Consider the following 24,006-nt stretch of genomic DNA (forward strand, 5'->3'; position numbering starts at 1 on the left):
TGTGATGGAACGTTCTGTGACTTGACCGTGTGGTTGGTGTCCTGGCTATGATGGAATGTTCTGTGACTTGACCGTGTAGTCGGTGTCCTGGCTGTGCTGGAATGTTCTGTGACTTGGCTGTGTAGTCACTATCCTGGTTGTGAGGGTGTGCTGTCACAAGATGTTACACATTGCATGTAACAGGGTGAGGGATAAATGGATCTCTATTATTTCTTACAACTGCACGTGAATTTTACACCTGTCTTAAAAAGTTTAAAAGAAATAAAAAATGATGCAGGAACAAAATTGTGAATTCGTTACTTCTTGGCACAGCAGTGAAATAGTATATACCTAGCAAACTATGGTATAAGCACCAAGCAATGATTAAAAAATTATTTGAATCATAAGAAGAAAGGAAGGGGAAGTGGGAGTGGTGATATGAGAGAGTTAAACCTTTCTCTACCATAACTGGAAATCAGCAGATCACGTCTTAAATTGACGAATCAAGCAGTAGCAATGTAAAACCATTATGTGGAAAGTGGGCCTGGATCCCTTAGAAGACCCCGGAGTGGCTGCCTTTGGAAAGCGATCTATAGGGTTGTCTGGGTTGGGACTGGAGATTGTTGGTTTTTAATATATGGTTTTGGGAACTATTTGCCTTTTTTAACTGCGTACATGTTTCATTTTGATAAAATAAAAATAGTGACAACAAAGTCTGCTAGTGATGAAGAAACATTTACTCCCACATATTCCAGTGTGATTCTTTATGGCAAGTATTTTGTATTTAGAATAAACATTGATAACGTGAAGTTGAGAGGAACTTAATAGTGGCTTCTGTTTTCTGAATGCTTACTGTATACAGCAACACTGTTTGACATTTCAAATACATTTTCTCATTTAATCCTCCCCAGCCTTTATAAAGTGGAAGCATCCTTCCCGTGTTTTCTGTCACAAGCTATTATCTATTCCAGCAGGCCCCAGCGCAGTGTAGGCTCAGGCCCTGTGAACGGATACTCCTGGCTTTTAATACTGGGGGCAGCAGTGGGTAATTAATCACATCTGTGATACTAAACCTAAGACACTTCTTGATGAGATTTATTATTTATTGTATTTTTAAAATTGAATATGTAAGTTATGTATGTGGTACAAAATTCAAATGGTACAAGGAGACCTTGGTGAAAAGAGGTCACCAGTTCCGTCTGTGGAAGCAGTCACTGACACCACTTTCTCGTGTGTCCCTGCATAGTTAGTCTGTCCATACACAAGCAGATGTGCGTTTGTTCCCAAATGATGACAAAGTGTGCACTTTGTACCCTGCTGTTTACATGCAACAATATATCTTGGAGAGTATCCACATTAGGACTCTTAAAGCTGCCTCATCCATTTTACTGGCTGTGTAGTATTCCATTATACAGCTGTACCATATTTTATTTAATCAGTCATCTATTCTTGCATATTTCATTTGTCTCAACTGTGACACACACATTTTACTATTCCTATAGGATAAATTCCAGAAATAGAATTTCTGGGTATCAGCCTAGGTTACTTTTTAGTTTGATAGACATTTCCAGATTGCCCTTCATGGGGGATTTAAGCCAGTGTGTACCATTGGCAGTCTATGAGAATACCTGTTTCTCCATGCTCTGAGAAGCAGCACAGTGATGGGCAGACTTTTTGATCTTTACCACTCTCACGGTCATAAGATGTTTCATCATTATAGTTTGTACTTATGAGTGAGCTTGAGCATCTTTTTAGCTGGTCAAGAGTCAGAGCTCTTAAATGTCTTTCTGTAGCCATTTTTCTGTTGATTGGTTGGTGGTTTTCTTACGCATTGGAAAACATAGCTTTCAGTGTGGCAGGTGAGCTTGCCCTTTGCTGTGAAGTTAGCTGTGAGGTGTCTTTGTTTGGTAGTTGTCTTTGTAGATGTCTTGGATTGCTTCTCTAGAAGCAGAGCCTGACACTGGAGATGGTGTTTGACGATTTATTCAGGGCATGCTCTCCCGAGGAGAGTGGAGAAAGCAGGATAGGGCAGAGGCGGAAGGTCTGTGGGAAGTGTACCTGCCCACTATGGGTGGGAGTGTCAGGGGACATGTGGGGGTACCTGGAGACCACACACATGCCTTTTTGTCCCCACTATGTGGCAGCATCCCCACCTCCCCATCACGATGAAGGCCGTTTGCCCGTGCAGAGCAATAACTCCTTTCTGTGCTTGCTTGTCTGCTGGCATGAGGAGCCCAAAGTGACCAGCTAGCAACTGTAGTGTTAAGTTTACATCTTTATTGTGTCCCCTGACAAGCATTTTACCTTTAGTGCCAGGCTCTCAAAACCCACAGAGCCGAGAGTTATGGGGACAGGAAGCCCATGTTCCCCAAGGTCTCTCGGATTGATGGTGATCAGAGCTACTCCTGCTTCCATGGGACCGCAGACCCATGCATTCTGCCCACTGGAGACACAGTGTGGTGGCGTGACTCTTGGTTTAAGACATACCCTGCATTCTGAAGAGATGTGGCATCCTTTTGGGATGTCCTCTCTAGGCTGGCAGCTCCTGGGTGGTGTGGGATTCTGTAGGACCACTGAAGCCGATGGACATGCGCCTGGTACCGTCCTTGATCCAATGTGGGGTTATGTGTGACCTCATCAGAGCTCAGACACTCCATGAGCCCTTAGGGAGTGAGAGTGGGGCTGGCTGGGACACTGCAGGCAAGAAAGGCAAACCTATACCTGGAGTCCATGTCAGTCCTGCCAGGGAAGAGCGCTTCCCATTGCAGGGTCCACTGGCCACTCAGAGCCTGGTTGGTCTTGACTATGCCTTATCAGGGTCACGGAGTCTACCACCTTGAAAGGGGCTGTAGTGCGTTGGCTTCCTCCCAAATACGTGAACTGAGCTTGGGCTTTCTGCCCTCTGCTGTGTACTGGGAACCCTTTGTGGGGCCATAGGCGTAAGCTGAGGGAGGGGCCCCAGTGCATCTGTGCTGGGGCTCACTGGCTCCAGGGCTCCTGTTCCTGCAGCTGATGTGTATAATGTGGTCCTGGGGTAAGACTGTGACTGTGTGCTTTTGTGGACATGAATGGGTTCCTGATGGGTTTGCAAGAGATTGCATTGGCCACTTCAGTAGCTGCAACCCTGTACCCAAGACTGTGCTTGTCTTAAGGTGTATGGAGGTCCCCGGTCACACACCATGATCCACCCTCTTATGCAGGAGCCAGACGGGATGAGATGGAGACCGCTGACCCCGTGTCATTTAAGTCTTGGAGGGCAGCATGCATCTCTGCTTTTCTCTCTGGAAATGATACTGTTCTTGCTTTAGGACCATGGCCAGGGGCAGGGGGCTGGGGTCAGTTTCAGGGTCTTCCACATGGCCTTTTATACTTCAGTAGCTCCTATTCTGCAGGACTTAGAACCAGTGTGAGGCTTCTACAGGCTGCTAAACATGTCTGTCCCTATTACACATTTAAGAAGTGGATCTGGTCCCAGTGGACACACTCTGAGGTGGACCTTGGCCTGGAGTCCATTTACTGCCTGACCCACGTATGTCCCCATGCTAACAGAGGACATTGTTGGCCGTCTGGGCCCCTGAGTATCAGCATCATCTCAGACCCTCTATTCCAAAACCTCTAAAAGACTTTCCGTTCCCCCGTCAAGGACTGTAAGTCCCTGTGGAGAGAATGGGGTCAGCACTGCAGTGTGCACTTGCTTGGTGTTACAGATTTGTTCTTGTGGGGCTTGGCTTCTCTTGCAGTCATGTTTCTGGGTCTGGAAGCCAGCTGAGGGATCGACACTTTCTGTTGGAGTGGCGCCCTCAGTGTTGATGTCCTTGTTTGTTTACATGAGGTGGTGCCCTGGGTGGCTCCCAGCTCTTGCCCCTGGGATCTCCTCCACTTCACGAGCCATCTCCATAGGTCCCTGCATTCCAGGCACCTGCTGCCCCCTACAGTGACCACACCTGCCCCTGAGTGCTACCTGGCTTCTGCTCTGCCAGGGTCCTGTTGTCCCCCTTGCTCCAAGGAGCCTGGTTCTCTAAGCGTCTCCTATGGCTAGCTCCGCCTTCAGAGAACAGCCGCCACGGAGCTGCTCAGTGGTGCCAGTGTCCCTTCCAGCCCATTTGTTCCAGCCCATCCTTGAGGGGAGTGTCTTTCCGGCCCTCCCAAGGAGCAGGGGCAGCCATGACGTTCCCTGTCTTACATGGTAGATCCCATCCAGGCCCACCTCTCAGCCTTTCAAAACCTTTATCCACAGTTTGCCATGGCAGTTCTGTGATCTCTCCTGTGTTTAACGTGTGCCCTCACTTTTGCTGAGCTTCTAAGAGCCATACAAGCAACGTTTTAGAGCTGAATCTGGGCCTCTTATCGGGGTTAAGTGCCAGGCCATGGGGAGAGCCCCCATAGACACACTCATCCAGCTAGTGTTCCATCCCTCTGAGCCCAGCACCTGCCACTCTGTTGGCGTTCAGTCCCCTGTCCTTCAGTAGGACCAGCAGTCCCCACTGGTGCTACGTTGAGACTTTACCCCAGGTACAGATCCAGCAGTGTCGGGAAACGTACCCATCCCATTTGAGGCCTGTGTGTTTTCAATCAAGGGGTGTGTGTGTGTGTGTGTGTGTGTGTGTGTGTGTGTGTCTCTACCAACAAGCAGGGATGGGCCACTTCTGCAGGCCCAGAGCGTGGAGAATAATTTGAGGATTGAGGTTCTCAAGTGCATCCACCCAGGTGTCCCCACCCCAAGTCTCAGAGTCACACCCTTCCTGTCAGGGCCCATGCTCTGCTGTGGGAAACTTGTCGATCAAGGCCAATAGGTGGGTGTTATAGGGAGGCTGATTCGGCCTCAGTATACAAATGGACTTGTCTTGTTTCTTGTCAGCAATTATTTTGGGAAGCATTTTCTACTATTTAGAGCTGAAACAGTGAGCTTATCAGCACACCCTTGTGTGGGCTGCAGTCCCTGTAAGGAACAGCAGTGGGGTTGGTGGGTGCCTGAGACCGTCTGGCTGTGTCGTCTTCCATCTCATTGATACCCAGGCCGATTGAGCTGATGTTCCATCAGTCGAATGTTCCCTTGGTCTCTCACGTTCCATCACGTTCATCCCTCTGTGGCTGTGTCCTTGGCATGCTACAGTTAGTGAGTTGGCACAGCAGCCTGTGCCATTTCTCTTCCCTGTGGGTGTGGGCTTGTCCCTGACATTGCTGTTGGAGGCATTGGGAGTTGTTTAGGACTGGGCAGGGGCCTGCCCCGCACAAGCGGGAAGGGCTGTTGTAAGAACTGACCAGGAGGCACACTTTGTCCCATCAGGAATTGTAACAAGGATGAGAGCTGCAGTTTTCTTTTATTGATGAGAGTTGTTTTATGAATATTTTACAGCAAAAAATATCTCACATGAATGAGGACTCACCTCTATGAGAAAGTAGAATCCTCTTTGGAGATCTGTGAGCCTGTGTTTGAAGCATAGTGCCACCACCGGGGAGGCGAGACAGCAGTGGTGACGTTGTGTGCCCAGGCCATGTGGAGGTGGGGCAGTCCTGTCTGGTCCTGCAGACATAATACCAGGGCGCTTGTATTTCAGTAAAGCACTGGGCATATGACACCATCTTGGCCAATACTTTTTACTACCATTTGAATGAAAGCACAAGATTATTGATTTTGGATGATACAAAGCTAGAAGTGATAGCTAATACGTGGTATAATGTTGATTATGATTTGGAGTTTTTAGCAAATAAAATTATTGAGTAAAGCCAGTAGGAAAACTTTTTTGTTGTGCTAAGATATACATAACATAAAATTCATCAAATTAATTTTTAAGTGTGCAGTTCAGTGACATTAAGTACATTCACATAGTTGTGCAACCATCAGTACCATCCATCACCAGAACTTTTTCATCTTTCCAAACTGAAACTCTGTCCCCGTTAAACAGTGACTTCCCATTCCCTCTTCCCCCAGCCCCTGACAGCCACCATTCTCCTTTCTGTCTCTCTGAATTTCACTACTCTAGGTCCCTCATAGAAATGGAATCATACAGTATTTGTCTTTTTGTGACAGGCTTGTTTCACTTAGCATAATGTACTCATCTGTGTTACAGCATATTGCTGAATTTCCTTCCTTTTAAAGGCTGGATAATTTTCCATTGTATGGATATACTACATTTTGTTATCCATGTATTGGTTGATGGACACTTGGGTTGCTTCCATGTTTTGGCTCTTGTGGATAATGCTGCTATGAACATGGGTGTACAAATATCTCTTCGAGATGTTGCTTTCGATTCTTTTGGGTATGCATTCAGAAATGGAATTGCTGGATCATATAGAAGTTCTATTTATAATATTTTGAGGAACCTTCCATGCTGATTTCCACAGTGGCTGCACCATTTTGTATTCCTACCAATAGTGCACAAGGGCTCCAGTCCCTCCACATCCTCGCCAACTCTTGTTTTCTGTTTTTTTGGTAGTAGCCATCCTAATGGATGTGAGGTGATATCTCATTGTGGTTTTGATTTGCATTTCCTTAATGATTAGTGATGTTGAGCATTTTTTCATGTGCTTATTGGCCAGTGGTGTATATTCTTTGGAGAAAAGTCTATTCAAGTCCTTTGCCCATTTTTGAATTGGGTTATTGGTTTTTTTTTTATTGAGTTTTAGGAGTTCTCTCTATAATCTAGATATTAATCCTTTATCAGATAAGATGATTTGCAAATATTTTCTCCCATTCTGTGGGTTGCCTTTTTACTCTGTGGATAGTGTCTCTTGATGTACAGAATTTTAAAATTTTCATGAAGTCCAATTTGTCTATTGTTTCTTTTGTTACTTGTGCCTTTGGTGTCATATCAAAGAAATTATTGACATATCCAATATCATGAAGCTTTTCTCCTGTTTTCTTCTAAGATTTTTATAGCCTGCTTTCACTTCTTCTGTGTATATACCCAGAAGTGGAATTACTGGATCATATGCTAATTCTATATTTAATTTTTTGAAGGCTGGCTATGCTGTTTTCCATGATGGCTTACCCCATTTTACATTCCTGCCAATAGCACACAAGTGTTCCAATTTCTCTGCGTTCTTGCCAACACAGTTATTTTCTGTTTTGTTAGTAGCCATCCGATGGGTGTGAAGTAGCATCTCAATGTAGTTTTGATTTACATTTCCTAATTATTAGCAATTTTGAGAATCTTTTCATGTGCTTATTGGCCATTTGTATATATTCCTTGGAGAAATATCTATTTAAGTCTTTTGCCCGTTTTTCAATCGGGTTGTGTGGTGTTTTGTTCAGTTGTAGGAATTCTTTATGTATTTGGATATTAGCTTCTTATCATATATAAGGTTCCAAATATTTTCTCCCATTCTGTGGGTTGTCTTTGCACTGTATTGATTGTGTCCGTTGATGTACAAAAGTTTTTAATTTTGATAAAGTCCACTTTTCCTATTTTTTCTTCTATCGTCTGTGCTTTTGGTGTTATGTCCAAGAAGTCATTGCCAAATCCAACGTCATGAAGATTTCTCCCTACGTTTTCTTCTAAGAGTTGAACAATTGGGTGTTACATTCAGGTGTTCCCTCCATTTTGAGTTAATTTTTGTACATGGTGTAAGGTAAAGGTACAGCTTCATTTACATGTGGATATCCATTTTTCCCAGCACCATTTGTTGAAAAGACTGTGCTTTCCCTATTGAATGGTCTTGGCACCCTTGTCAAAAATAAACCAATATATATGCTAGGATTTATTTCTGGGCTTCCTATTCCGTTGGTCTGTATGTCTTTATACCAGTCCTACACAGTTTTGGTTATTGTAGCTTTTTGGTAAGTTTTGAAGTCAGGAAGTGTAAGAAAGCGTCTGCGTTAGGTTTACATGAGTAGATAAGAGGATGGAAAGATCTTGGCTAACTGCAGATCTCTGGAAACATTCTGGAATGTTCATCAGTGACAAGCTAAGTTGAGCCAGTAGTTAGATGTCGTGCTTGTTTATTCTTAAACTTCTCTAACTGTCAGAGGAGGATTCCCAGCCCTGTAGAGAGTGGGGAAACCAATACACAGTTTAGTTTTATTTCTTCTCCTCTGCCTCGCCTTAGAGAAGATGAAATCTAAAACTTTTCAGAATAGTTATGCATTTCCCTGTGGAGCTGCCCAGCACATACTGACAGTTTTGAAGGCAGCTTTTCTCAAGTTTAGGATGCTGCCCAGACTCAGCTCGTATCTGCCACTGTGCCCTATGTGTGCTTCAGCTGATTCTTCTCCTCTCTGTGCCACTTTCCTCCTCTGTGTGGGCAGATGGTTGCCTGGTGTAGCAGTAGGTGGACTGACTCAGGCCGCTGTGTTTACCTTGCTTGGGTTCAGTAATCCCCAGAGTGACTTGCCTGCTTGGTTCCCCAGTCAGAGGGTTTCTGCGAACAAAGACAGTTTTTGACTTCTTCCTTCCCAGTCTGCACCTTTTATTTCCTTTTCTTGTCTCATTGCATTAGCTAGGACTTCCAGTATGATGTTGAAAAGCACTGGTGAGAGGGGACATCCTTGCCTTGTTCCTGATCTTTGGCAGTCTTTGAGCTTCTCACCATTAAGTGTGATGTTAGTTGTAGGTTCCTTGTAGATGCTCTTTATCTAGTTGAGGAAGTTCCCCTCTATTCCTAGTTTGCTGAGAGTTTTTGTCATGAATGGGTGCTGGATGTTGTCAAATGCTTTTTCTGCAACTGTTGATATGGTTGTATGATTTTTTTTCTTTAACCTGTTGATGTGATAGATCACATTGATGGGTTTATGAATGTTGAACCATCCTGGCAAATATGGGACAAATCCCACTTAGTTGTGGTGTATAATTCTTTTTAGATGTTGTTGGATTTGATTTGCTAATATTTTGTTGCATCTGTGTTTATGAGAGATGTTGGTCTGTAGTTTTTCCTTTCTTGTATTATCTTTGGTTTTGATGCTAGGTTAATGCTGGCCTCATAGAAAGGGTTAGAAAGTGTTTTCTCTGTTTTTATTTTTTGGAAGAAATTATAGACAGCTGGTTTAATTTCTTCCTTAAATGTTTAGTAGAATTCACCAGTGAACCTGTGTGGCCCTGGTGCTGTTTTGGAGATGATATTGATTCAGTTTCTTTAATAGATTCATATGCCTGTTCAGATGATCCATTTCTCCTTATGTGAATTTTGGTAGATTGTGTCTTTCAAGGAATTTCCATTGTGATCTGAGAACACACAGTCAAGCATGGCTTAACGATGGGGATGTGTTCTAAGAAATATGTTGTTAGGCGATTTCATTGTTGTGCGAATATCATAGAGGGTACTTACACAAACCTAGATGGTGTAGCCTACTACGCATCTAGGCTATATGCTACTAATCTTATGGGCTCACCGTCATATATGCAGTCCGTCCTTGACCAAATCATTGTTCTGTGGTACATAACTGTGCTTTGTATGGTTTCTATTCTTTTAAATTCATGTAGGTGTGTTTTATGGCCCAGAATATGATCTATTTTGATGAATGTTCCATGTGAGCTTGAGAAGAAGGTGTCTTCTGTTGTTGGATGAAGTTGTCTATAGATGTCAGTTATATCCCATTGATTGATGGTGGTGTTGAGGTCAACTATGTCTTTACTGATTTTTCTGCGTACTGGATCTGTCTGTTTCTTGGAAAGGAGTGTTGAAGTCTCCAACTAGGGAAGTAGATTCGTCTGTTTCTCCTTGCAGTTCTATCAGTTTCTGCGTCATGTATTTTGAAGTTCTGCCCTTACGCACATACAGCTTAAGGATCGTAGTGTCTTCTTGGAGAAGTGACCCTGTTTTCATTATGTAATGCCCTTCTTTAAAGTGGGTTTCTTGTAGACAACATATATTTATTTGAATCTTGAATTTTTTATCCAGTCTGACAGTCTTTGTCTTTTAATTGGTGTATTCAGACTATTCACATTTAAAGTGATTGTTGATATAATTGGATTAGTATCTACCATATTTGTAACTGTTTTAGTTTCTCTTGTTCTGTTTATTTTTTCTTTTCTTTTTTTTTTTTGGTTTTCTACTCTTTATCTGCATCCTTTGGTTTTATTTGAGCACTTTATATGATTCCATTGTTTCTCCTTTCTTAGCATATCAATTGTACTTCTATAAAAAATACTTTTAGTGATTGCCCTAGGGTCTGCAGTATACATTTACAACTAGTCTAAACCCATTTTCAAATACCACTTCCCTCTTCATGAGTAGTGCAGGTATAACCAAGTACTCCTGTCCTCCCCGCCCCACCCCCCCACCATTGGCTGTCATGCATTCACTTAGCCCAGAGCTGTAATCACCCAAAACATTGCTGCTAGTTTTGTTTTGGAAAACATTTATCTGTTAGATCAATTAAAATAATAAAATAAAAGATATCATTTTGCCTTTGTTTATTTCTACTTTGACATTTTTCCCTTTTCTTTATATAAATCAATTTCTGACCAGATCCTTTTCCTTCTCTCTCAGTGAGATTTTTTAACGTTTCCTGCCAGGTAACTGTGGAAGCCCTCGGTTTTTGTTTGTCTGAGAAAATCTTTATTTTTCCTTCTCTTTTGAAGGACACCTTGACTGGATTCAGAATTGTGGGTTGGCAGGTTTTTCTTTCAACGCTTTACGTATTTCACTTCTCTCTTGTCTGCATGGTTCCTGAAGAGAAGCCCAACGCCATTCTTACCCTTGCTCCTCTGTAAGGTCGCTTTGTTCTTGTGACTGACTTCAAGATTTTCTCTTTGTCTTTGATTTTCCGCAGTTTGGATGAGGTGTGGAGGTGTAGGTTTTTTTGCTATTTATTCTGCTTGGTGTCCTCTGGGCTTCCTGGACCAGTAGTTTGGTATCTGATGTTAATTTGAGGAAATTCTCAGTCATTGTTGCTTCAAAGACTTATTGTGTTTATTTCTCTCCTCCTCCTCCTGGTATTCCCACTACACATGTTACACTTTTTATAATTTTCTCACTGTTTTTGGATATTCTCTTCCATTTTTTTAATGTTTTTTTCTTTTCAGTTTTAATGGTTTCTACTGACATACCTCCGAACTCACTGACTCTCCCTTGGCCGTGTCGGGTCTACTGATGAGCCCATCAAAGGTGTTCTTTCTTCATTTCTGTTACAGTGGTTTTGATTTATCGTTTCCCATTGACTCTTTTTTAGAATGTCCATCCCTTTGCACACGTTACCCATCTGTTCTTGCATGATGCCCACTTTTTCTATTAGAGCCCTTAACATATTAATCATAGTTCTTTTAAATTCTTGGTTCTGATAATGCCAACATCCCTGCCATATCTGAATCTGATTCTGATGCTTGCCCTGTTTATTCAAACACTGTTTTTTGCCTTTTAGCATGCCTTGTAATTTTTTTGTTGAAATCTGGACATGATGTAAAAGGAACTGTGGTAAACAGGCCTTTCGTGTGAGGCTGTGTTTCTTTGGCCAGGAGTTGGGCTGTGTTTATCATTTGCTGCAGCTGTGGTGTCAGGGCTGAATAGGGTCTGAGACATGTCATCTCCTGTTGTACAGGAGCGTACTGACGTGGTGGTGGGAGGGGTGGGGGAGCGCTCTCTAGTCCTGTGATTAGTGGGTCTCAGTCCTCCAGTGAGCCTGCGCGCCTGGGCTCTGACCACCATCTGTGCTTCTCCTTGGTTTTGTTTTTCCTGCTTAAGAGAGACGGAACAGCTATGGGGGCCGGAGTTGGTATTTCCCTTCCCCCCGGGTGGGTCAGGAGCTGGAAAATTAGTTTTCCATGAGCAAAGGCCTTTGTTAAGGATAACAGGGTGCTCTGGTTGCAGTTTAAAGTTGTTTCTTTTCCCCTCCCCCTGCCAGAAGCACGAGGAGATTTTTCTCCAGTCTTCACCCTGAGAACCTGGTGAGGCTCCTGACGGCGGAACTCACACAAGTGTGGGCCCCGTACAACTGGCCATGGAGTTTTTGTCTCCAGCATGTCCACACCTGTGTTCAGCACATGGTCACTTCCCTTCCTGGTGCTGCTGCTGTGCTGGCTCCCATGGCTTCTTCTCCCTGGGAGCTGCAATTCTCTGTTCCCTGTCACTCTCTCCAGTTTTGGGGGCAACAGTTTGCCTTGTGACTCCATTCTTTGATGAGTCTAAGAAGCGCTGTTGATTTTCAGTTTGTTTAGCTTTTTCTTATATGGGAGTGACGCCTTCCAAGCTCTTTACACGTTGAACCAGAGATGGGAGTCCAGCGTCACCCTTTTTTTGACAGAGACTTTAAATATGCAAGTTAGTGAAGACTGAGAAATACCAAGTACAAGAGATGTGTTCTTGGGAAGAAATAAAAAGAATATTACAAAACTGTGTTAGTTGGTAGAGATACGGCGTGAACGCGGCCTCTACGGCGCTGTGTCTGTATTCATACCCTCCTGTGATCGTTAGGCCCTTGTCATTGAGGTTTGTTAACCAAGTCCTTCTTGGCCACATGTCACTCCATTTCTCTGTTTGTCCTCATTCCTCAGCTGTCCCTTTGTGATTTATTAAGTTTATCTTTAGTAGGGTTTTGCAGCACCATTGTTTTCAGTTCCCAACAGTGACCTGGAAACACGGGCCATCCTTGTCTCTTCTTTCAGAGTCCACATTCCACCAAACGAGTTTTCAGGTTTCCTTTGCAGGACTCTTGATGACAACATTGATGCAGTATAGTTGGAAGCGTGGGAGCGTTCTCCTTAGCCTGTAGAGATTTCTCTCAGAATTCGGAGCATTCTAGGAGCACATTTCCCAGAGGAGGGCCTCAGCTTTGAGCCAGAACTGAGGCCAGAGGGCCTGGTGGCGGGAATGTGTGAGGCTCTCGCTGCACTGTCTGTGGAGTCCATGATGGTGGTGGCCAATCTTCCCTTTCTCATGGTGCTTTCTCTCTTCACTCTCTTTCAGTACTTAGGTCAGTTAACGTCCATACCAGGATACCTGAATCCCTCCAGTAGGACCGAAATACTGCATTTCATAGACAATGCAAAGGTAACCCCATCTTCCTGACCCCATTCTCTGACCCTCGGCCTGCTCCAGTTCCTACCCCTGACCTCTGACCCTCAGCGTGTTCCACTTCCCAACCCTGACCTCCAACCCTCGGCCTGCATCAGCTCCTACCCCCAACCTCTGACCCTTGGTCTGCTCCACCTCCCAACCTCGACCTCTGATCCTTGGGCTGTACCACCCTCAACGTGAACCTCTGACCCTCGACTGCACCAGCTCCTAACCCCAGCCTCTGACCCTTGGTCTGCTCCATCTCCAACCCTCACCTCTGACCCTTGGCCTGCACCACCTATGACTCCGACCTCTGACCCTTGAGCTGTACCACCTCCAAACCCGACCTCTGACCCTTGGCGTGCACCACTTCCGACCCTTGGCCTGCACCACCTCCAACTCTGACCTCCGACTTTTGGGCTGCACCAGCTCCTAGCCCCAATCTCTGACCCTTGGTCTGCTCCACCTCCCAACCCCGACCTCTGACCCTCAGCCTGCACCAGCTCCTAACCCCTATCTCTGATGCTCAGTCTGCTCCACCTCCCAACCCTGACCTCCAAACCTTGGCCTGTACCACCTTCAACCCTAACCTCTGAACCTTGGCTTGCTCCACCTCCCAACTGTGACCTCTGACCCTTGGCTTGCTCTACCTCCCAACCCTGACCTCTGACACTTGTACTCTGTTATCAGCTCTTGGTCTTCTGACCCTAGGCCTTCATGGCTGTGAAGAATAACCCAGTTCCACCATATTATGGGTGCGCTTGGCACTTGGCCAGTAAAGACTGTTCCTCAGTCTGAACATAAACTTTATTCTCTAGACTTGCTTCCTGAGGTTTTGGGCTGTTTTCACAATTCACATTTTCAAGATATCCTGACCACTTGCCATAGGTCTGAATGTAAAGGCAGTTCTGGAAGACCCCCACAATGTGACGTGAACATGGCAGTGCCCCTGGAGCAAGCATGGCCACAGTGAAGGGAGCAGCACTTGCTTCAGCTGGCCTTGTGGGCTGTGTCTGCCGGCACACATTGCAGGATTCCTAGGGGAGCCTGCTGCTGGGGCCCTGTGTTTCTGACACCCTGTGGTTCCTTCTAGAGAGCCCACCAGCTCCCCGGACACTTGACCCAGGAGCATGATGCTGTGATCAGCCTGTCTGCCTACAACGTCAAGCTGGCCTGGCGGGACGGGGAGGACACCATTCTCAGGGTCCCCATCCATGACATTGCTGCCGTGTCCTATGTGCGGGATGATGCCTCACACCTGGTGGTCCTAAAGACAGGTACGGACCTGGGGGTGGGGTCAGAAGGGTCCTTGGGAGAAATGGCCACGTCTTTGTCCTGAGGAGCGAGTCCATGGATTTGGAGCTCTGGAGACCATTTCTCCAGTGCTGGGTCAGCTGCTGCTGCCCATTGTGCCTGAGGAGTGGCTCTCCTGTCTCCAAGGCCAGCCTTGGCCAGAGGAGGGCAGTGACCCAGGAGGTTGTGAGGAATAGGTGCTGAGCCTGGCCACTCTCACTTGGAGCCTCGCGGGCCTGCCACTGTGCCTGGTGATGCCCCCTTCGGGGACATTGGAGAGTCCTCCAGCAGGCAGGCAGCACTGGTCTCAGGCTCTGGCTGGGGCCTCAGCTCTGCCCAGCCTTTGGCCATGCTGCCTTCCCAAAGCTGAGGGTGTAGATGAGACCGTCACGGAGCTCTCAATCTGTGAGACATTCTCAGCATGTCCTTGTAGCAGAATCAGAAAGCCCCTTAAACCAGACATCAGCCCCCTTCCCCCAGCCCGGTTCCCTCACTTGGTGACGAGAGGGCAGTGCGCCTTACTGGGCACTCGTGGACAAGCTGTCCGCCAGGTTCCACAGCTTCTGCCCTGGCGTCAAGTTACTCAGGAATGAGGAGCGAAGTCATGGTTTCGCTTGTGCTGTGCCCTTCCCCGTGAGGGTTCTGAGGATGGCGCTGCACCACTGATTCTGTTCTGGGCTCCTTCGGGCGCTCCTGTCGGCTGGGTTGGGCCCCGAAGCCATTGTTTTCCAAAGGGCCACTGGCGGGGTGTGAGGCCAGCCAGATGGATCCACCTGGAGCACACTTCAGGCAGCACAGAGAGAAAGTTGTTTCTCTGCTGGAGCTCGGTCATTCATGGAGGATCCAAGGGCTTTTCTTAAGAGCCAGGGCCCTGGTGAGCTTTCTCAGCACTGACTTCTTGAGCTTGGGTGAGCTCTGGAGATTGGTCGGGAAGCTGCCAGCCCATGAAGCTGGCGGGGTGCTGCGGGCCCACCCACACAGCTGACTGGAGCAGTGTGAAGGCGTCTGCCGCAGTTTCAGCCCCTTGGCTTTGTGCAGCTGTGGCTTAGCCCCCCCGACTCTCACACACACACACACACACACACACACACACACACTCAGAGTGTCTTCACACTCACAGCCCCTCACCTATGCTCACACACTCCCACACACACCCACACCCCCGCTCTGTCACGCTGTACTTCTGAGCAAGGTCCCTTCTGTGCTCTGCTTGTCCCTCATTTCCCTTCATTGTGCTCAGTGAGCATCTGCTATTTAATGACGGGCATTATTTTAGGTGGACAATATGAAACTGCCGATATTTAACTATTTTAATCTACAAAAATGGCAATTTAGTGTGGCTCAAACTAGTACAAAGTATGTGACATGAGTGATCTAATTTAATCTCCATCATAAATGGGAAGGAGGAGCCTGTTTTCTCCTGCTTTACAGGTGGAGTAACAGAGCAGACAGGACAGGTGACTCGGCGAGGGTCACCTGGTGGGTAGATGGTGGGGCTGGCTGTGGGAGCTGGTTTTGTAATCGCTTCCACCACTGCTGCCCGGGGCCATGTGACTGCCCAGTCTGCTACCCAGGGATGGGGTCCCCCGCAGGAGGCCTGAGGTCTAGGGCACCCTTAGGGACAGAAAGCGATGGGGAGACCAGCTTCTGACGGGGTGCTGCAGGCATGTGAGCTGGAGGGTGGGCGCTGGGCCCCCCTGGCTTCTTGTGCAGCCGGGCATTTCTCAGCGTTAATCATTAGAACAAATTGCTGAGAAGATGAGTAACAGATTTGTTAAAAGGGAGTGAATGAGCTCCATAGGAGAAACTTGCCAGAAAGAGATGAAAACCAGGAGCCAGAGCTTTGAGAGCCTTTGAGTTAAAGGAAAAGAATGAATCCCTGTGTCCCAGGGCGCCTTCCTTGATTTAGCGGATCGCTCTGAAGTGAAGTCCTGAGATCAAGAGCCTTCATGTCTCTCAGAGGCTCGTGTGTACGTCGGATATACTGTTGGTGGGATTCTGAACATAGCAGTCCTCAGCACAGACACTGGCAATGATGGATCATATTTATTAAGTGCCTACTACATCCAGGCACAGCTGTGTGCCTCCTCGGGCCCAGAGTATGCTGGCGTTGGGAGAATGCTAGGTGGCGGGGTTGGGGGTGCTGGGCGAGGGTGAGTTGGGGCCAGGTCTGGCTGCAGGAGGTTTGGTGTGGCAGGCATGGCTTGGAGGGCGGGTGACCAGATGTCCCTTTGTGCCAGGATGGAGCAGATCATGGGGACATCTCATTGAAGGATTTTTCTGTGACTGTAGGAGAGCAGATGTGGATCTGAAGCAGGACCTGTGGGGACAGTCTGTGTGACTGCAGCTGGCAGTGCTCATGGCCAGGTGCAGCTGGGGGGTTGGAAGTGGGCTCTTTAGAGACAGCGCAAGCTCGCTTCCTTGTGAACCAGCCATGGGTGCGAGCCATAGAGCTACTTAAAATGTTCTAGGAGCCATGTTAAAAAAAGTAAAGAGGAACAAGTGAAATCAATGTTAATAATATACTTCATTTAGTTCTCTGTCTCAAATATCGTCCGCATATGATCAATATAACAATTTCCAATGAGAAATCATACATTCTTCTTTGTATAACTCTGAGACCCTGTGTAGTTTACACTTAGGGCTGGACTCAGTTTAGGCTCATCACATTTCTCGTGCTCATTGCCTATGGCCGCTGTGGGACAGTGCGGTCCCAGAGTCCCCCCAGGGTTTGTGGGGCTCAGCCTCCACGCAGGGTGCCAGGCCACAGGGCACCTGGTCTCTGCAGGCCCATTTGCCCCGAGTCCCACTGTTCCTGGCCCGGTTCCTGTCTCCTGGCCATGTGTGAGCCTCAGGTGTTCTCCTTCCTCAGCTGGGCCTGCCCCGAGACACACGGGCACCAGGCGGAGTTCAAGGCTTCACTTGCAGTTCCTGTGCCCGGGTCTGTCCAAGCTGATGTGCTTGGAGCCCTGCTCCTGCACAAGCTTCCCCAGGACGTGTGCCTCCCTTCCTGCCTCGGGCAGGCCTGGAGTCGTCTCCGCAGCTCTTGAGGCCCTGTTTGTCCGAGGAGGCGGTGCATAGACTTTAGGACCTCAGTTGGGGCTCTCACAGTCCAGATCCCCACCTGGGCCCTGCCCCTCACATGCCCTTGGGCCCCGTCCTTTGTCCCCCATGCCTCAGTTTTGTGTGTCAGGATTGTCCTCATGGTCCATCTTATGTTAACCCTGTGAATGGAACCCTGTGAGTACCTTCCTTTGTGTAGATCAAAAGCAGCTGAATATCGGCAGTTTCGTGTCTCAGCCTAAGATATTGGCACCATCTTTGGCAAGGATGCTAGAAGGTCATGTAGGGTGAAAATTCTCAGCAGCCAGTGTGAGGATGAAGGAGTTGCTCCCTTGTTCCCACCCCTTGTTTAGAGAAGTTGGGGGAGAGGGCGTACCCCGTGTAGGCCTGTCCCCACCTGAGCCTGCTATGGGCTGTCTAGAGACAGCTGTTGAGCTCCTGCACTTGCCCTAACCTGCCGCGGTGTTGACTTCTCAGCCCAGGACCCCGGCATCTCCCCCAGCCAGAGTCTGTGTGCGGAAAGTTCCAGAGGCCTCACCGCAGGCTCCCTGTCAGAGAGTGGAGTGGGACCCGTGGAAGCGTGCTGCCTGGTGATCCTGGCTGCAGAGAGCAAGGTGAGCAGAGTTGGGAACTAAGACCCAGGCCCCATCCACACCTGGCCCAGGCCGTCACCGTCACCTGGCCCAGGCCTTGCCCACAACCTGTCCAACTCTGCCCACACCCCACAGCCTTCCCAGGCACCACTCACAATCTGGCCAGGCTTTTTCCATATCTTGGCCCAGCCCTACCCACACCCAACCCATGCCCTGCCTGCAGCCTGTCCAGGCCCGTCTCACATCCTGACCCAGCCCTGCCAACAGCAGGCCCAGCCCCACCTACATCCTGACCCAGGCTTCGCCCCTAGTCTCACTCCATCTGGTGCCTCCCCCTGTGCTGGTTGGTTCCTTCTCCTCTTGGTGGGCCTTGTCCCTCTCTCCCCCGTGCTGATGGGGGCAGTGGTCTCCTCCACCCCAAGCTGTGCCCTGTCAGAAGATTCCTAGGAGTGGCAAGTTAGGGTTGGGGCCCCCTCAGGCACCTACGTGCTGCCAGCCTCTGGGAGCCCTTAGATATCCTTCTGTTTAGTTTCCACATCCGAAAGACAGTGGTAGTGCCACCCCTCCTTAGGTAGCCTCTCATCAGCTTCCCTCCTCCTCAGCTGTGCCCGCGTTTCAGCAGCAGTTCTTCCTCATGGGGCCACCTCCCTGGCCTGTCCCCACTGGAAGCCCCTCCAGACATTGCCTCGTGTCCTGGGGCCAGAACCACCCCAGATGGGACCCTGGTTTAACAGCACACATGTGAAGCATTTTGCAGTGTTGGGAATGCTGTCCATGTGAGCTGCCACAAATGCTGGTTCCCTCCCTGCCCCGTTTCCTGAGGCTAGAACAGGAGTGGTGAGAGGGTGTTGGCCGGCCAGGGCAGTGTGAAGAGGAGGGCTGGTAGCTGACACGTCTGCAGGCCACATCTGGCCGCCCCGGGTCTGGAGAGCGTCCTTGCCGTGGGCTGGCATCCCTGTGGCCCCACTGGGCAACAGGAGGCAGAGGGCACTCAGTCCTGGTGTTCACTGAGCATCTGAGGTGGCAGGTGCCCGGAAGCCACCCAGGAAGGCGCAGCTTTGTCCCCTCCATGGCAGGTCGCCGCCGAAGAGCTGTGCTCCCTGCTGGGCCAAGTCTTCCAGATTGTGTACACGGAGTCCACCATCGACTTTCTGGACAGAGCCATATTTGATGGAGCCTCAACACCCACCCACCACCTGTCCCTTCACAGTGGTACGTGGTGAGAGGGCGGGCAGCAGGGCCCCAGCTTCCCTCCCCCAGTCCTGCAGAAATGCCCCCCAGGCAGCATCCGTGTGCAGTGCCTTTGCTCCCTGTCCTGGGGGTTCAAGCCAATGCCCTTTGTTTCCAGACTTCACGTTCATGTTGCTCTGCAGGTTTAGTCAAGGCCATCCTCTTACACCAGCCTGGTGGCTTCCAGCATAACTTTGGGAGCCCGGAACACTTTTTCTGGAACTACATGTGGCTAAAGTCACTTCACCTAACTCAGAACAGAGGGCCAGGAGGGGCTTCCAGCACTGGGGCTGAGCGTGGGTTTGAGGAGCCTCCCTTCCAGAACGCCCAGACCTCACTGCGCTTGGTGGGTGTGAGGACTCCTTCCAGAACGCAGACTGCCTTGGAGCAGGGTGGTGGGTGGGAGGAAGTGAAGGAGTCCTGAAGACTGTGTGGCGTGACCAGCATCCGGGAGCCACCACCTCCGCATGGGTATCTGGAGCGTTTTCAGGAATCTGTTAGCGCACACAACACATTTCCTTTACACACAGCCCACTTGAGCTAAATATTCTACACACCAAGAGTATCTGTCTTAAATATGTGATTTATTGAGGACTCATGGCTTCTGTAAGTAGAAAGACACTGGAGACAGTACAGCTGTAGCTTCCAGTATCGTCTGTCTGTGGAGATAAGTCCCAGCCCTGCGTCCTCCCCAGTGGTTCACACATCTCAGCGAAGAGGGACAAAGCCAGGAGAACCCTCCTTTGTGTGTTTATGAAGCTGGGGGCTCTTTGAGGAAGGACCCATCCCAGGGCTGGTTGTCCGCTGCCTGCCTTTCCTGCTGCTGGTGCTGAAGCTGCACGCGGCCCCGCAGAAACGGCCCAGCAAGGCAGGCGGTCTGTCCCCATATGCTGGGCGGGGGTTGAGGCCCAGAGGCCAGCGACTTCTCTCCAGTAAGTAGCAGGTGGTTGGTTTATCAAGCCGTATGTAAACATCCAATTTCAGTGTGATTGGTTTGCCCTTGTGCATTAAAATTCCCAATAGGGTCTTTTTTTTGCTGAATCTTTTGCTAAAAAGTGCATAAATTATAAATGTATAGTTGCATGAGTTTTCACAAAGTAAGATGTAAGTGATCAGGGCTTCTTGAGTGGCCTTCCTCCCTGCCAGCCTCCACTCCACATGGGCGGCGGCGTGCCTCTCTCCTCAAGTCTCCCTGTGGGATCTGCACACATACACACGCACCTGTCACCCATGCACACGTACGAACAGGCACACCTCAGAGATCGCTGGTGCATTCCAGACCACCGCAAGAAAGCGAGTATCGCAATAAAATGAGTTGCATGAGTTTTTCAGTTTTTCCCAGTGCACCTAGAAGTTATGTTTACACTATACCATAGTCTGTGAAGTGTGCAATAGCATTATGTCTAAAAAACAATGTACGTACTTTAGTTAAAAAGTACTTCATTGCTAAGAAATGCTCACTGTCGTCTGAGCCTTCAGCGAGCCGTAATCTTTTTACTGATGGAGGCTCTTGGAAAAAACGCAGTGTCTGCGAAGGGCAGTGAAGTGAGGTATGCCTTATCACACATGTGTGCACATCTGTACACACCACACATGCACACCCATTCCGTGCACATGTACACGCTCACACTCTCACACCCACGTGCACGCACACGCATCTTGTGCTGGTTTCTGCCTCAGGGCCTTTCTTACTGAGTCTCTTTGCTCCTGCTGCTGTGAGGTCACCAAAACTTAGGAGCTTAGAAGCTTAAACACAGATCTAGTCTCTCACGTTTTGTAGGCCAGAGTCCAGAGCGGGTCTCACTGGCTAAAATCAGGGTGCTGGCCAGGCTGCCTTCCTTCTTCGGCTCTGGGAGAAGCTGGCTCCTGCCTTTTCTAGCTTTGGGAGCCCTTCCTGCATCTTCACAGCCGGCAGAGGAAAATCTCTGACCTCCTGTTGTCACAGCTCTGTCTGCCCCTCTGCCCCTCCTCCACTTTGAAGGGCCCGGTGGTCACACCAAGCCCACCCACATAGCCCAGGACATTCTCCCTGTGTTTGGTCAGCTACGGAGCAGCCTCCACCCCCATCGCCATGTCACCCACACATTCATAGGTCCTGGGATTTGGACGTGGACCGTTGCCCTTGCCCACCACTTTTATTTCTTCCCACTGCCAGAAACGTCCCTTGTTCTTCCTCAGCCTCTGCCACACCATCTCACCACCACTGTGACAGCTCGGCTTGCTGTCTAGAACGGTGCTCCGATGTCCCGCACGGTCTGTGTCATACAGACGTTACGTCATCTGTCCAGGGTTTCCCGAGTAGCTGCTGTGTACCAGGCCCTTGCTGGGCTGAGGGTCTCGGGCATCCCGAGGCCTCGTCTCTGTCCTTGGGGAGCAGCTGTCTGCGTGTGGAGCTCGGCTGGGTCCAGGATGGGGGTCAGACCTACCAGCTCTGATTGTGGCTCTGCCCTCACAGCTGTGACGTGGGGCACAACTTCTCTGATTTACATCCTCATCTAAAAGCAGGGCAGTGATGAGACCTGCCAGAGTCAGAGAAGATGAGGTAACACAGCTCCTAGGATTCTGCCAGATGTGGAGCTGACACCTACAAATGGTGCTTTTCTTTTTCTTGGCCATTGGGGAGCCTCCTCCAGCTCTGCCACTTGGCACATCCTCTGAGACCAGAGCATCACCCCTCCAGCCCAGACCTGCAGCAGGTGGTGCATCTCACAAGAGCCCAGGAGGAGCGGGTGCAGGTGCGGCCTGAGGTGCGCCCCAGGGGCCCAGCCGGCTCTGCCCACAAAGGCCCCAGGAGCCCTGCCGCCAGGGCTCTGCATCTCCCATTTAGAGCTCGGCCGCTGGACTCAGTGCTCTCTCTCTCTCACGTAACTGGAAGCATCTGTTTTCTGTGCTTTCTGTACAGATGACTCTTCCACCAAGGTGGACATGAAGGAGTCTTATGAGACAGAAGCCAGCACTTTGTGAGTACTGGGCCCTGGCTTTCAGCAATGCCAGCATGTCAGCCTGGCCCCCCTCCCCTGTCAGGCTCCCTCCATTCTCCCTTGCTGGCCACCCTCCCCTCCCGCTGTTGGGCCCCATTCCTCTTGCTGGGCCCCCTCCCCTTCATCAGCCCCTCAACCCCTCCCCCCGAGTCCAGCCTTCATAGGCTTTCCAGCTCGCAGGCTCCCCAAGGTTGCGCTACCGGTGAGCTCGTTGATCTGTGAGAGCGTGCTAGGCTCCATGTCGCTGATCCCCTCGTGTCTTCCTCTGTCCCACTCCCTGTGCCCCTCCTTCCACCTTCTCCAGACCCTCGCCCCATGCCCGGGCAAGCTGACCTCCCTTTCCCGTCACCTGCCCTGACTCCCACCGCGGGGCACCCCTGGCACTAACTGGGTGCTTGCAGGGTGTCGTGGGTGCAGGTACGGGGCAGGGGTCGAGGAGCTGCCTGCCCATGGCTCGCGTCCTTGCAGCTCCTTCCCTGAGTGTGCGCACGCAGGCGGCGTCTCGCCCTTGTCCTTCTGCATGCAGACGGCACCCCATGCCAAGACGGTGAGCGAGAGCGAGCTGAGCGCCACGGCCGCCGAGCTGCTGCAGGACTACATGCTCACGGTACCCTGCCCACTGCGGGCGCCTTAGTCGTAGAAGTTCCTGAAGGAGGCGAGGGGGGGGAGGAGGAGGAGGAATGGGGAGGAGGGTGAGCGAGGGTACCTTGCTTATGTCTCCATCCTCTTCGCCAGGCATCACTGCCTTTCCTGCTGGGACAGTCATTGGGGAGCACTTGGGTTGGTGTGGGGGCTGCTCTGGCCACTGGGGCTTGACCACAGGTCTGTCCCTGGGTCTCAGATGGTGAACGGTGGCAGAGGGACTGGATGCTCCCTGGAAGGGCTGGATGGGGCGTCTCATTGTTCAGCTGACTTTCCCTCTGTCCCCTGACCTCATGTGGTCTTGCCCTTGAAAATTCAGTCTCCTGGCCCACACGTGTCCCCCAGATGGTGTGGGCATTGCTCTGGGCCCAAGGACACCAGTAAACAGACCCCTGGCAGTGGTGCAGCCGTGCTCCCTCTGCCCTGCTCCTGGTGAGATTAGGGCAGACGGCATGGGCTCTTCTTGGGTCCCTGCGACCCTCTGCGCAGGTGTAGGGGCCTTGACCTGTGGCACTCTTCTTCCTCCGGTCACCGGGTCCTGTCTGGTGTCCCACTCTCTCTCTGTAGCTGCGCACCAAGCTGTCCTCGCAGGAGATCCAGCAGTTCGCTGCACTGCTTCACGAATACCGCGACGGGGCCTCGGTGCATGAGTTCTGCATCAACCTGCGGCAGCTCTACGGGGACAGCCGCAAGTTCCTGCTGCTGGGTGAGTCCTGGGATGGACGGGCACCTGAATTGCGGGCCGGGGCTCTGATAGGAAAGGGGGTTCCAGCCAGTAAGGCCCAAGTGATTCTGGCCAGAGGGCTCTTCCCAGTGCCTGGCAGGAGCTCGTCCTCTGGGGAGCAGCAGAGGGCCCCACAGAAGCTAGACTGAGAAGCCAGGAGCTGTGCACTGGCCACATGAGGGCTAAGGGGGCTCTTCAAAGGAGGTGGTGCTTGAGCTGGTTTTGATGGATGAGTAGAAGAAGAGAACGTGGCATTTCTCAGTGGAAGGACCAGCTTTTGCTGAGGCGGTGAGGCCCCAAGAGCTCAGTATGTTGGGCCAGCATGGCAGGCGGGGTGGTCAGGGCCTGCCGCCCATAGCTGGGATGTGGCACTGGACGTCTGCCCACACCCACGAGGACAGGGGCAGGGCTGTGCCTTCCCTCTGCTGACTCCAGAGAACATGGCTGGTTGAAGGTGGCTGGTGGAGGCTCCTGGGTCCTGGGCTCCACCTGCAATAATCCAAGCAGGGTGTGTTGTACCCGCACTGGCTGCCACCTGAGGGCTCTGCTCGCAGGGGGATAAAGGGCTAAA

General features: G+C 50.0%; 1 protein-coding gene across 6 annotated transcripts in view; it reads left to right on the forward strand.

The window, feature by feature from the left end:
- The window catches only part of CCM2 (CCM2 scaffold protein), a 50,230-nt gene that overhangs the window by 25,308 nt on the left and 916 nt on the right, over window positions 1-24,006 (forward strand). For 4 of the 6 annotated variants that reach the window (XM_046670165.1, XM_046670169.1, XM_046670164.1 and 1 more), the window contains 7 exons: window positions 12,820-12,903; window positions 14,003-14,186; window positions 17,743-17,879; window positions 18,935-19,070; window positions 21,991-22,048; window positions 22,538-22,676; window positions 23,279-23,417. In XM_046670165.1, coding sequence (XP_046526121.1) covers window positions 12,820-12,903; window positions 14,003-14,186; window positions 17,743-17,879; window positions 18,935-19,070; window positions 21,991-22,048; window positions 22,538-22,676; window positions 23,279-23,417 — 877 coding nt within the window. The remainder of the gene's footprint in view (window positions 1-12,819; window positions 12,904-14,002; window positions 14,187-17,742; window positions 17,880-18,934; window positions 19,071-21,990; window positions 22,049-22,537; window positions 22,677-23,278; window positions 23,418-24,006) is intronic. The other 2 variants (XM_046670167.1, XM_046670170.1) reach the window with 2 other exon arrangements.

Source organism: Equus quagga, chromosome 8 (genome assembly GCF_021613505.1).
Source record: "Equus quagga isolate Etosha38 chromosome 8, UCLA_HA_Equagga_1.0, whole genome shotgun sequence".
Classification (NCBI taxonomy): domain Eukaryota; kingdom Metazoa; phylum Chordata; class Mammalia; order Perissodactyla; family Equidae; genus Equus; species Equus quagga.